The sequence below is a fragment of the Sinocyclocheilus anshuiensis genome, unplaced genomic scaffold, assembly GCF_001515605.1.
Source record: "Sinocyclocheilus anshuiensis isolate Anshui unplaced genomic scaffold, SAMN03320099.WGS_v1.1 scaffold2031, whole genome shotgun sequence".
Classification (NCBI taxonomy): domain Eukaryota; kingdom Metazoa; phylum Chordata; class Actinopteri; order Cypriniformes; family Cyprinidae; genus Sinocyclocheilus; species Sinocyclocheilus anshuiensis.
This window is the reverse complement of record NW_015549686.1, coordinates 70,305-84,724: the sequence shown is the minus strand read 5'-3', so window position 1 is coordinate 84,724 and position 14,420 is coordinate 70,305. Positions and strand designations below refer to the sequence as shown.

The 14,420-nt window shown below is 36.4% G+C and overlaps 1 protein-coding gene across 1 annotated transcript; it reads left to right on the top strand.

Moving 5' to 3' along the window:
- Positions 1 to 4,341: 4,341 nt before the first annotated feature.
- Positions 4,342 to 11,302, top strand: LOC107660451 (integrin alpha-D-like). The gene is made up of 10 exons (XM_016449755.1): positions 4,342 to 4,420; positions 4,624 to 4,694; positions 5,175 to 5,289; positions 5,408 to 5,535; positions 5,687 to 5,835; positions 6,087 to 6,237; positions 6,329 to 6,479; positions 10,356 to 10,429; positions 10,708 to 10,816; positions 10,939 to 11,302. Exons 2-10 carry the CDS (start codon positions 4,644 to 4,646, stop codon positions 11,112 to 11,114), a joined length of 1,104 nt encoding a protein of 367 aa, XP_016305241.1. The 5' UTR covers positions 4,342 to 4,420; positions 4,624 to 4,643; the 3' UTR covers positions 11,115 to 11,302.
- The last annotated feature ends 3,118 nt before the right edge of the window (positions 11,303 to 14,420 follow it).

Sequence of the window (14,420 nt, the reverse complement as noted above, 5' to 3'; positions counted from 1 at the left end):
GAACAGTTTCTGACGTGGTAGATATGACATGAGTAAACTTTGACTTAACTGGCATGATGTGAGCACGTCCTGGAGTAGCAGGCGTGACATTAGCAGGCTTTGGCTTGGCAGACATCATGTGAGCAGGCTTTGGCATAGCAGACATGACGTGAACAGGCTAGGCAACACCCAGTTCAAGAATATAATCTGATAATATTTCAGACCTTAAAATGTCTTGCTTCTCTCATCTCAAAACACTATATGTAACATTTGTTGACTACTTTCCATGGGCTTTTTAATGGCCTATTTTGAGGAATGTTTTTAAATTTGGCACACTGATTCGGAAGGGTCTTAAAAGTGCTCAGACCAATTTTGAGGTCCTGCACTCAAAATCAATAGCATCACCAACTGCTCATAAATTTCCTTTGATTTCTTGGATCACATAAAACCAACTAAATAGAGTATTTTTAACTCTGTAATGCCAATACAGAGTGAAAATTCCATTGTAATTTTCAATTACATCTTGATGTCTTTATGATCGCATCATTGACTAATTCGCTCAACTGATTTGTTTAAAACTCAGATTCATTCAGGAATCAAACACCACTGCTGTGTGCTTCGTATATACGTAATAGTTGAGTTTGCTTTGGTCCTGTTTGAAGATATATCTGTTGACGGAGCCAACAATATAGTATGTCTATAATTGAAATTCCTCAACATTAAGATAATTACAAGCAACATTACAGTCTCACTTTTGTTGTAAGCCGTAGCATGTCAAGACAAAGCTACGCCATGGTCATGACCTTCACAAAGCCCCAGCGCAAATTCACTATGTCCACATTCTATTGATTTGTGCTTACTGGTGAAAATGCAATGTCTGAAATGCAAAAGTACATTTCTCAAATGACAACAATCACTACAATTATAATTTTAAGTAAAAATATTTTTTATCAGTTTAACCATTATACAGAATGAGAAAAATGTGACATTTTCATTGATTTCATTGACTAAAACTTGACTAAAATGCTCATACATTTCATTGACTTAAACTTGACTAAACAAAAACAGGGCAAGGTTGTCTAAATATGATAACTAAAATGTACATTTGAGTAAGACTAAGACTAAATTAAAAATGGCTGCCAAAATTAATACTGTAAGGTTAATTAACAATAATCTCATTGCTAAAATGTCAAGTTCCCCTTCAGGAACTCGAGCTGCATCGAAACGCTACGGGAACGCCTCCAGCGTGACCACGCTCTGAATCACATGTGTAATCAGTCCAATGGATGGGCGAGACGTCACAGGCGGGGTGACGTAGCGACCAGGAAGTATAAAAGCTGAAATGCAGCCTGTTGGTGTCTCGTGCCTGCAGCTTCTGCCCGTTCTTCGGCCAGTTCTCTGAGATGGTCCTCACTGCAGAACACAAGCTCCAGGGGGCGAGGTTGGATCCAGATCCAACTCCTCCCACCTTACATATACCTAAACCTACCCGTCTTCCCCCTCTGATCCCTAAACCCACCCATCTCCACCCCTAAACCTACCATCTCCACCCCCTAGATGTGGATCCAACCCCGCCCCCTGGATCTTTGTTCTGCAGTGAGGGGCTACTGAGTTCTCTCGCTCGGGCCACAGCCTCTCTCGACTCGTGCTCCGCCAGCATCTGTAAGAAACGATCCATTGCAGTGTTGGCTTCCTTCCACCTGGCCTCCTCCATCTCCCTCATTTCCTTCAGTGCCAACATAACAATTGTGTCTCCTCTTTTCCTCTTTCCTAGCATACAGACATAAATAAATCCACACATAAAATTCCAGTCTAACCCTAACCCTATAACCCTATTGCACTAATTGTACTATGTATAAGCAATTTAACAGCACAGTTTACAAATACATCTTTCTTCACAGAGTTAAACCATGTAATTAACCATGGTTTTACTGCAAATAAAACCAAAAAACCATGGTTACTATAGTTAAACCATAGTAAACACACACACACAAAAAAAACCATTGTTTTGCTACACTACCCATAGTTTAACCATGGTATTTGTAGTAAAACTGTGGTTATACAAATGGTAATCAATACGCCAAAAAAACATGGTTACTACACTTTTACTATAATAAAACTATGGTTAATTTTAGTAAGGGTTTGCTTTGTACCAATGCTTAACTGGTTCATAACTAAATTGATCATATTTCTAGCTTTATTTAACGGTTACTTGCCTTTTACAGACGTGTTAGTGTCACTGGCCTCCAAACGGATGCCTGCCGAACCTTTGCTTTCCACATTTCTAGTGTATGCTGGTTTGTGGCCAAGGATTGCATACCATTTTTCTGTCCGTTGGTCAGAACCATTTAGGTTGTTGTGCTCTTTAAAGGGGTCATTGGATGCTACATGCACTTTTACAAGTCGTTTGAACTGAAATGTGTGTTGGCAGTGTGTGTACACAACTACCCTATAATGATAAACCATTCTCTTCTCAAATACTTTTCTGGGAGAACCTCTATTGTGCTTTTTTTTTTATTTTTACAACTACTACATTACTTAATAAACTGCATTGTATTTGATTTATGATTTAATTTAATAACCAAAAAAATAAGCATCATTTGTATTTAATAGATTAATTTATCTTGAGCATTTATTCTTTGAAGCTTCATCTTTCTTGAATATATGCTCATTTCCTCTTTATCCAATTGCTGTTCCTCTTATGTTTAGATGCTTCCACCCCTTTTCACATCTGTGAACCATATCTAGTACTCACTTTAACATATGGGTTGACTCATTCATCTTTCATATCTACATTTGACTGGTTATGATGGACCAGAACTTTTGCATCATATTATGCATCTTTTGTGGTAAGTTTGCTCTTTTTGTGCCTTCTTGTGTTGCAAGTCTTAAGCCTTTTTGTACCTTCTTGTAAGATTGTAATCAGTGGTAATAAGATGAACTTTGAATGCACTGCAATATTCATGTTGTTGTACACAGAGATAGATGAATGATTCAGTGTGTCGTTGTAGGAATAAAATTTTAATTTCTTACAGTTTTAATTTGACTGTAGAGTTACAGTTACTCAACATTCATTGTTAATCATAACATCTCATTTTAAATAACCTCACAAGTTAAAAACCTTGACCATCTTTTTAAAGTAATAGCATATGTAATAGCATGGTCAGTCCTATGATATGGATGAAGATGAAAAATGTCCTTTTAAGGCAAGAACATAATCGATTAAGTGTGAACTTCCTTTTATACTGTAAATGCCTCTGCCTCTCTCATATGAGATTTCTGTTTTCACTCATGCACACAAATATGCATCTCTGATAAATGAACTGCAAAAAATAACTCATAGATGCACTTGACAGCTTTTCATATTTGAATCTATATATTAGAATGAAAAACAATTACACTTAAGAGGAAACAAAACAATCTAAAGATTTTGTTGGCACAGTGTGCAGCAGAGTGCTTGTAACTTTTTCCGCTGTTACTATTTTCACAATCTAGCATGGCTTTAAGTTCTTCAGTATTTATTATTATTATTATTATTTTGGTTACAAGACATGTTTAATGTTACTTTATATTGTAATTGCTTCCATTGGTGCATCATGGTGATATGCTGAGCAGGTGTTTGACATCTGTTAGCCTATTACAGCATGTATTTTAGCATGACTGTCAATCATTTTTGACAGGGGGAAAAATTATATAATTTAACATTAAGCAGTCTTTCGAGTTGACGGTGCGTCAAATATGCTGCGCATCCATTGATAGTGAAACACTCAAACGATTAAGTATAATCGAAAGAAGTATAGGCGAGTAAGAATATATTCCCCGCTTCCACAGACAAGGCTTAAGCCTAGTCCCAGACTAAAATGCATGTCTGGGCTGTTTTACCTGAAAGAAACCATTGTTTTGTCCCAAGATGTACACAAGTAATGTTATTTTCTAAGGCACGTTTATAAAAGACAGGCTTAATCCTGGTTTATCCCAAGCCCTGTCTGTGAAACCAGATCTAACCATCTTACTTAATCACTCATGAGTGGAATCTAAACAATTTATTAGCTTGTGACAAATTTAATTGTCTAGTGTGCGAAAGTTAGACACACGTTTGAGTAATTTACTCGCAATGAAGAGGGTTGCACAGGCACAGTGATGTTCAAAATTACAAGAGACCATACTACTTCTGCTGTATTTATGCTGTGTGCAGTAGGTTTTGCACATTGAATTATACCACAACGGTGTTGTATGGCTTGTAGCTGTTTCTTTTAACTCTTTTACTCTTTTAGGAAATCTATTAAATGATATATCAATTTAGTGGATTCTAACACTCATTCTTACCTCTTTTCTTATAGTCTGATTGTGAGTGATCCTTTAATTCAAGCCAGAGATAAAAGAGGACAGATTTATAATTGTGCGGTCACAGAAGGAACCTGCTCATCACTGAACATTAATGGTATTTGGGGTTTAGTACTAACTGAAATATGATTTGCCAATTTCCACAAATAGGGGCTATGGCCTGAAACAATTGAGAAATTCTTATTTTGGTTTTCAACAAAAGAAGGGAGTGTACCTCAGTAACACAATCAAAGCAAGCCTTTCAAATGTTTTGTTGTTGTTGTTAATGAAAATGAACAAACTGTCTGTATGTTAATGAAGTTCCTCCAGAAGTTGTCGACATGTCTCTTGGACTTTCCATGGTTCAAGAGCCACAATCTTCAAAGGTGGTGGTAAGTTATCCAGCACACTATAGAGATCAGTTACAAATGAAGTATATATTACAACTGTTTCACACGTGCAAATGTCTAAAGAACATAAAAAAAATAAAATGAAATGCTCTGTAAATTTACTCTGAATGTATAAAAGGGTTTATAAATGTTAAAAGACATAATATGAGAAAACTGTTTCAACATTAAAGAAAAATAACCTAATTTTGTGTTTGTAATATAAAATTAATACATTTTATTTGATATAATTTATTTGATTTATTTTACTGAGACATGCATGTATGTGTAATATAAAATTAGTACATTTTATTTTTTATAATATATTTGATTTATTTAATTGAGTCACGCATGTTTATATTATTATCTTGTCTCAACAACTAAACAGATTTTGACCAGAGCAATAAAAGTGGTTGGTGTTGTGGCCTATAATACCATTTGATTTAGTATTCCTTTAAATTCATGTTTAAATTCCATCTCACCCAGGTTTGTGGTCCAACCATTCCAAAGAAATGTGTAGCAGCTACCAACTACAGAGGCATGTGCTTTATCCAAGAAAACAATGAGTTTAAACCACTAATTCCGAGCCCTAATTATCGAGGTAAATATGATGATCACTAAATTGATTTTTTTTTTAAATGAAGTTAACTACTTTCTTCTCATTTGTAACTTTACTGCAGTTTTAACTACATACGTACGCACTTATGCTTCACTTCCAGACTGTCTTGGTCAGATTGACATAGCTTTTCTATTAGATGGATCTGGGAGTGTAGGAACTTCTAATTTTGGGATCATGAAGTCTTTTGTGACAAATGTGATCAAACGTTTTACTGAGCGGGATGGACAGGTAGGAATAGCCTTAATTTTTTTTTCAGTACTTTAAAAAAGTAAAAAAAAAAAGTGAAACACATGGAAATATGTAAATATATTTGATCAGAAAAATCAGGTTTTATAGAGCACATAATGAGACGTTGTCAACTTTAACTGTTGGTTTACAGTTTGCTATTGCTCAGTACTCCAGAGATTGTACTATTCACTACAATTTCATTCAACTCAAAATTGAAGACCCCACATGGGAGTCTAAGGTAACAGGTATACAGGACTTCGGCGGTGGCACTCACACTGCAGCAGCCATCCAAAAACTTGTGTAAGACTTGTTTGTTAATATAATAATTTAAATACATTTTATTAAGTGTGGCCCATTTCATGTATATTATGCTCATATAAGTTTATATGTGTAGTTTAAAAGTTAAATGTTAAGCATTATGAGCTAAATAAAATTGATACACTGAATTGAAGTCAACAGTGGAGACACAATTATCTTGAAAAACTAGAGGTTTACATTTTATGGGAAAAAAAGTAAACCATTTTTCTCCTAAATCTATTTTCAAATACTAGGAATGAGCTATTTACATCAGCTGGAGGGGCAAGACCATTAGCCAAAAAAATCTTGCTTGTTATTACTGATGGAGAGTCACAAGACAGGAGCTTATTGACAGATGCAGTATCACAGGCAGAGGCAAAGAACATAGTACGATTCGCAATCGGGGTAGGTTTTTCTTTACATGTCATTCAAATCTCAATGAAATAGGCTCTGTATCATTATTTCTCTTTAAGGAAACAATATGCTTTGTTTCTAGGTTGGCAATGCTTTTAATAATTTCAGAGCAAAAGAGGAGTTAAATACAATTGCTTCTGATCCAGATATTGATCATGTGTTTAAAGTGACAGACTTTAATGCACTAAATAATATTCTTCAAAAACTGGAAGAGAACATTATTGGCATTGAAGGTATGTTGGCACCTCAGAAGACAATACAGTTAAGAATAAAATTGCTTGTATACATATATTTGTAGAATAACTGAACAGATTTTCTGTAAAAGCTTTAAAGGTGTTAGGGTCTTTTCTTTAGGGTCTTCATGAAATGTCTGCAGCATACTTTGGTTGAACAACAGCCTTGGTCAAAAACAGCTCTGTTCACAGTGACCCGTATCGGTGCATGTCTTTTTAAATGCTAATGAGCTCTGCTCACCCCACCCCTCTCTTCTGTGGAAGAGGAAAGCCGATTTGTAAATAGATTTGCAAATAATCATAAAAAATATAAAGTGTGAGACTTACTGCTTCTGGAGGTGCAGCTGGATCACAAATATTGGGTACTGATCCATCCTTGAGTTTTAACTTTTTTAGCAAATCCTGCCTTGAATTGTCCCTCATTCAGAAAGTAGTCTGGAGTAAAATGATTTGTGCAGACATAAATTAATTTAGGTGTATTCGGTGGTGCATTACCATCAAAAACAAAACAAATCCACTGCATCCTCAGTGGCTCTGATGTCAGGAGAATATGAAGACTCTTATGTTCACTTTTACATCCAACTACAAAACACTTGCATTGCTTACGAGTCATTGTTGAGAACAGCCAGGCATAAGAACAGTTTCTTTCCTCAAGCAATCCATCACATGAACAGCTAACTTGGCAATAAACATGTAAAACACAACACTATTTATACATTTATTTATTTAACACACATACCCCTTTTTACATTTCCTTGCATTTTTACATAATACACCTGGCCCGATTCAAGGCTTGTCGCAAACAATTTTTTGTCCCAACAATCCTCTATTGTGTGGTGTCATTACGATTATGTAACTGCTCCCGTTCAATACGGAGCATCCCCGATCTTAAATCGTAAATATCAAACATATTTGATATTTACATCTCTTGATCGGGCTGCCCCTGACGTGATACGTCAATGAGAGTGAGCAAGCATCACCTACTGGAGGTTGCGCATAGGCGGAGGGTGAACCAACTCCAGGATAAGGCTAAAAGCAGTCAAATGTATTAAACATCATAAACCCGTCTTTTTAGGCAAGAACCAGACATGGGTGTCATGTAGGCTAAAAAAATGTTTAATGGGACTGAATTTGTATTTAACGTGATTGCAATTAAATAAAAATGTTAGAAATTGATAATTATATAATGTTTCCTTTCCACTGTTATTAAAACAGCGAATAAATTACATATAGAAAGTGACATTATCACTAACATTGATCTATCGCGAGTTTAAGCACTCTCAAAAAAACAAAACTATCGTTATAATCACTGAAGCTGTATACATTGTTAAATTAATCTTTTACTCACATTGTACGTACATCTGCGCTTTGTTGTTTATGATGAGAGAATTCGCAAGAGTCATGAATTCAGTCAGCGAATGCGCACGCACTCAACAACCCGTAAGCATTTCATGCGGTGTTAAGTGCGTGCTCCTGTTAGTTTGCATGCGATAGCTCATTAGTGCAAGAGGTAATGCATCAATCCAATTATGTTTAGTACTTTCACATATTTTGTTCATTTTGGCCTTGATAGTTCCATTAACCCTTTCGACGCACCCTCGTGCCTGTTTCATTCTTAATTGTTGCAATATTTGTTTTACTGTTTTTAGTATAAATGCCGACCCATTATCTGAACTTATTTCTGATGGTATTCCAAATCTAGGAATTAGTTCTCTTGTCCTGTCTACTTTAGCCACGTAGGCATTTTACACACAGGCATATGGGATTATAATGGAAGTATAACTGGATATTTAAATGGCTATATTCATAATGATTATACTTGATTAATTCCTATTTGGATTAATAAAACCTTCTACAGTCCCTGTGGCCATACAGCCTTACACACGCTCCGCCTATTGCGTGCTTCTATAGCTGAAACTTGGCAGACACAAACATGCCACGGATGTAGAGTACTGAGAAAGAACATCACCCATATTCTTTTTTTCTATTTTGCTTTTTACTGCACAACAGAACGCACGCCAAGAGAGACAGCTGACAATGTTAACTGTCCTCCTTGTGTTTTTCTTCTCTAGTCACTTTTGATCTCGCAAGTCATTCCTACAATCAACAAGTGTGTGGTATCGCGGTCTAGATTATAAGGCTAAAAATCGGTCTTATAAGGATTATAAGGCTAAAAAACTGTCTTCATGTCTGTGGTCTCCCATGGTTTTAAAATCTGTTAAGATTTGAAAATCGTCTAGGGTGTCCCAGGCCATATGCTAATATGGGACAGTCTGTCAGCAGTCGTGGGCGGGTCCTGCGCAATGTGACGTCATATTGCTGTTTATGTTTTTTGGGGATTAAAAATAAAGTTGTGAATGGATTTTTATCATTGTAGGCTGGTTGTGTCCACACACTGCTAAGACACATTATATGCAAACACCATGTAAAAGTGAATTTTGCATCCGATGTCCCCTTTAAAGCAACTCTTTGTGGTTTTGTGTATTTTTGCGACTTTAGAGCCCCCTACAGTTAAGTGAGTGGAATTCACTTAAGTGAGTCTTAATTACAGTGGATACTGTACACTGTAAAATTCAATAGTTTACCTTAGATTTAATTAGTTGTCTTTACTTAGTTGTTATACTTACAAGGTTTTATTAAGTTACAGCTACTTTCAAGGCAAATAAAACAATTTACTTACTGTTTTGAGTGACACTTACTTAAAATATTCAAGTAGCCACAAAGGATCCAATGATATTAATACACCAGTGAGAGGCAGTGCACTAATATGTTGCTAATGTGCAACATAACAACAGAAGAAGAAGAAATGAAAATGAGTCTTAATAGACTTTGAGTCTTAATAGACCCATTTCCTCCATGTCTGCAGTTATCTTTCACTAGTTGCATTCACTTGTTTCCCAAAGTCATCTTGAATGTTGAATTTTCAATACAACTGAAATATCTGAGAGAACATCATATAAGCTAACTTCATAAATTGATGTTGATTTTCCTAAAATGTTTTTTTTTTTAACTCACCAGTATAGTGATTAGCGTTCCCTTTGGTTGGGCACTTTGAACTTCATTTATGTTAATATAATTATCTTCCTCTTAAAGCAGCAATACATCATGAAGTCAGAGTTATTTGATTTCAAGGGAAGAAAAGTAATAAATAGATTGCTTTTAGAATGTGACCTATATTCTAATTAAAGCATTAGTGTTTTTTTTTTATTTTGCTTGTGTTCTTTAATGAAGTTTTTAAAATTTAATTTTTCATAAATACTTTGAGATGCTTGTAATGGGTTTATATAATCCTTGAATTGTGTGTGGTGATATGCTGAAGTCACACACAGACTTAAACATTCAGCACGTGAATCACAACAATGGTAACAATTCAAATTCATTTATTTTCATTAATTGTAACAATAACCATTTTATTTGCTCTATTTGTTGTGCTACTACTGACACAAGACAGCAAATAAAATTGGCAAATAAAATCAACAACTGTAAAACAAAGCAACTGCATAATTTATTCATGCCACAATGCACTCTGGGAGTCAGTGAGTAGCTATACTAAGTCATGAGTAAACCTAAATGAAAGGATCAAGTACCCCCTACAGTTCTTTTTTAGTTACTAGAACTCTCGTGTAAGTAAACTATAATAACTAAGCATTTGTCAGTACAACATACTATTCCTATTTCACTTTACTTAGTTTTTTCAAGGCAATCGGTTTGCATGCTTTTTTTAAGTAAGCCCAACTAATTAGATTTTACAGTGTAGCTGAATTTGTTGCTGCCAGTGTACCATCTGAATGATTTTAAAAATGATCCTTCAGGCTAAAAAAACTTCCATACAGTTCCTTTAAATTTATTTCAGTTACTTCTGTTGCTTTGCTGTAGGAACTCAGACTTCAGGTGATTCCTCTAGAATGGAGTTTGCACAGGATGGATTCAGCACAGCCTTCACATCATATGTAAATAATATGTGATTTTACCAAATCCCTAATATTAATGTCTTCGGACCAAGTGAATGATCATAGTATGGTTATGCAGTTATACATTTTCATTAAAGGTTGAAAATGTATAGGAATAAACTTTAAATACTAAAAAACTGTGACCCCAAAGACAACACTGTACCCTTTCATCTTTTGTAATGCACTCAAATTTTTGTCAAATAAAAGAAGGGTATGCAGTAGCTTGAGATGGTGTATATTTTCCAAATCCAGTGACAGTTTAGTTTTGCTTTGTTTAGGGAAGTGTGTTGGTGAGTGCTGTTGGAGCTTTCCAGTGGAAAGGTGGTTACCAGGAATATGTTCCAAGTAGCTCCTTTCAAACAGGCAATAAGCATGAAAGCTATCTAGGTAAGGCTTTATTTTTGAAACATACTAAAATATAGAAGATGTGAATTTAAAGTCAGTTTCTCCTATACAGCAAAAACAACTAAGAACATGCATAATACTGAACTATTGAATTTTGTCTGAAGGTTATTCGATGGCTGTTGCAACAGTTTCAGGGATCAGCTATGCTATTCTTGGAGCACCAAGATACAAGCATCAAGGACAAGTCATTGTATCACAAATCAGAACCAATCAACATAAAGAGCTGGAGTTTCCCAGGGTTGTTCACAATAATTACAGTATCATTTTCCCTATTCAATGATTGTGTAATAAGTCAAGATGTTACAGTGCTGCTGTAAGTTTGATTTTAACATTAATGGATACTTAAAAGCAGCCCCCCCCATCACCCCACACCCGTTTATTCATGTTATGATTCATGTCATCTAAAGCCTTTATTTATAGATGTGGAAGCCAACACACTCATAAATCACAAAGGGAGTTTTTTTTACGTCAACCAACAACATTACAATTTAGCTTTCAGTATTTCATTATAGAAAATCTAAACAAGCATTCGTAACTGAAGAAAACATTTTTCAGGGTTTGACATTTGAAATATCAGTTTCAAAATCCTTCTGATGGGACCCTGACTTCTAACTATGACTATGGCAACCGACAGAAAGTAGATAAAGCTAATATTAATGTTCAAACTTCTCTTTTCTCAGCCTCAGATTGGCTCATATTTTGGAGCTGAGGTTTGTGTGGTGGATTTGAATAGGGACTCCAGAACAGACCTCCTGTTGGTATCGGCACCAATGTACATGGAGCCTGACCGGGAGGGTAAAGTGTTTGTTTACACATTTACGAGTCAGGTAAGCGATGGGGATAAAACATTTTACAACATTTTGAAAATGAATTTAGATTTAAAGATTTTTAAAAAAATTTTTTTTTTTTACTTTTCTTTACTTTCTCTTCTATCATCATAGTTCACTTTTTCTGGTGTGGTGCTGGTGGGAATGGCAGGTCAGAGGGGTCGGTTTGGTTCTTCTTTAGCCAGTCCAGCAGATCTGAATAATGATGGCTACATGGATGTGCTGATTGGAGCTCCTTTAGAGGAGGATGGACAGGGCAGCATCTACATCTTCAATGGAGGAGTAGATCAAATAAATCCCATATATTCACAGGTGAAAAAGACTTGGTTGGTGGCAGTTTAAGGGCAAAGTAGCACCTTCCGTGCATTAATTTTCCTTGGCTCACTTCAGGGGCTCATTCTAATATTTCCATTATCTGTTTGATTATCTGTTTGATTCCTTGTCTGTGATGACAGAGGATTGCTGGATCATCGGTACAATCAGGTTTGCAGTTCTTTGGAATTTCATTGAGTCAGTCCTCTCTAGACCAGAGTAGAGACAGCTTTCCTGATATTGCTGTTGGGTCCATGGGAGCAGTTCTGCTTCTTAGGTCTGTTAAAAGAACTCTCTCTCTCTATATATATATACTGTATGTATATGTATATATATTGTGGCATCATGAGAGAGCGTGTGCTAGAGGGAAGATACGGGGCAAGATGGCCACCTGTTAAGGACTACAAAGCCCAGGCTGCCTTAGAGAGAGGGGGCAGCTGCAACTCTACTGAAACTGGCAGCATGGTCTGAGAGGAGGGAAAAGAGGTGTTGGTGTGGCTGAAAAAGACACACACCGTGTTGGGAGACGTAAATAAGATTAAAGGGTTAGTTCACCCAAAAATGAAAAATAGCCCATAAATTACTCACCCTCAAGTCATCCTTTACAAATCCTCGTTTTGTACTTCTAATTAGTGACCGTTGTTTTGTTTTGATCTCTCCCCTGCGCTTCCGCTTTCCTGCGGCGCATGCGCAAAGCTGACCTCATACGTCATTCCCCCGGAACTGCTTTCATTGTACAACAGTGAGCGCAAGCTACATTAAAGTGATTATTACGCTTTGAATATGGATATTTTTCTTACAAAAACGCATCGATTTGCTACAGAAGGCCTTTGTTCACCCCCCGGAGCCATGTGAGACACTTTTTTTTAATGGATGGGCTCATTTTATTTAACTGCTTTTGGACGGATGCACTGCAACACCCGCTAAGTGGCATGAAACAGCTTGAAAGGTCAAAGACAATTTTTAATATAACTCCTACTGGATTCGTCTGAAAGAAGAAAGTCATATACACCTAGGACGACTTGATGGTGAGTAATTTCTGGGCTAATTTTAATTTTTGGGTGAACTAACCCTTTAAAGGTGCACTAAGCAATTTTTGCCAAATGATGTTGATATTTGAAAGCACTAAAACACGTACGTACACAACCCTGGCAGTGACAATGGCAGAATCTGCTATGCCTGCCGGCCGCAGCATATTCAAGCAAAAACCAACATAGAAAAGTTGTGTGAAAAAGCAAAATCAACGTAACTCACCTATCAAGAAGTAACAAAGCAACCTTGGCATCCGATTCCCTTCCGCTCCTTGAGTTCTCTCCACCGCTGGAAAGCTGCTCCAATATTTACGTGGGTCCTACCTCTTGCCTGATCGTAACCCTTCATTTTAATGTTTTGTTTCTCCGAAATTTTCTTCTTTTTTATCTGCCAACTCTCGCTATCTATAGTCAATCTGCTAATATCCATCCTGTGCACTCACTGAGCGCTCTCTTCTCCTTATCATTATTAGACACGCCCCTTACTGCTGATTGGCTGCGAGTGTGTTTTGGGACTCGGTCCGACACAGTGGTCAAAAGCGTTTTTCAAAAATCGCTTAGTGCACCTTTAAGTTATTTTGTTTGTGTGCTGAAGAGATTTAAGTTGTAAACCTAAGGTCTTCTATTTGATTGTTAAAAAACACCTGCAGGCTGAGGAGACTGTTGAAGCTGTGTTTATTGAAAAACTGCACAAGTTAAAGATCCGCAACCTCTCATGCTGCCACAACACACACACACACACACACACACACACACACACACACAAATAGTAATCAATCATTGTTATGTGAATCATTCAGGTCCAGGCCCATCTTGCTCTTGGAAAACAAAGTAACTTATAACCCAACCAAAATACCAACCGGTGTAACAGACTGCACAAAGCCATTGCAAAACAACCTGACTGTGTGCTTCACCATGAGGGGATCCAAACATAGCCTAACAGGTTTTTTCATAAACTAATTACATACTAAAACTGAGTTTTTGTGTGCTTACATCACATATATTCTGCTCGAGGTTTGTAGTATTCTGGTGAACTCTTGAAATGCCACACCTTGTTGCATTGCTAATATTTTTTTTTTGCTTCTTATGATCAATCATGTGTTCTAGATTTAGCTGCAAATATTAATTACACCATAACGCTGGATGCCAAGCGACAGAAATATCGAGCATATTTCTCGGCCAAAAACCGCCTCCACAATGATGCGATGAACATTGGGTTGCAGGAAGTTTGCAGAAATCATTCTTTTTTAATAGAGGTAAGCATCAAATGTAAATGGTATTGTTGTTGTTATTGTCTAGCTATTCTGATTAGATTTAAGTGAATCTGATGAATGGAGGCTAAAAACTGGGAGGTCATTCAGGTTTCTTAATATATATAATATTGTGATACTGTGATAAAAAAAAATTGAGTCTAAT

What these genes read in the sequence shown, in the direction of transcription:
- LOC107660451 (XM_016449755.1), top strand. Translation starts at nt 4,644, where the DNA reads ATGTCTCTTGGACTTTCCATGGTTCAAGAGCCACAATCTTCAAAGGTG. An exon ending in GCAGCCATCCAAAAACTTGT is followed by an intron (nt 5,836 to 6,086) that starts GTAAGACTTGTT and finishes TTCAAATACTAG; the next exon opens with GAATGAGCTATTTACATCAG. An exon ending in GCACAGCCTTCACATCATAT is followed by an intron (nt 10,430 to 10,707) that starts GTAAATAATATG and finishes TGCTTTGTTTAG; the next exon opens with GGAAGTGTGTTGGTGAGTGC.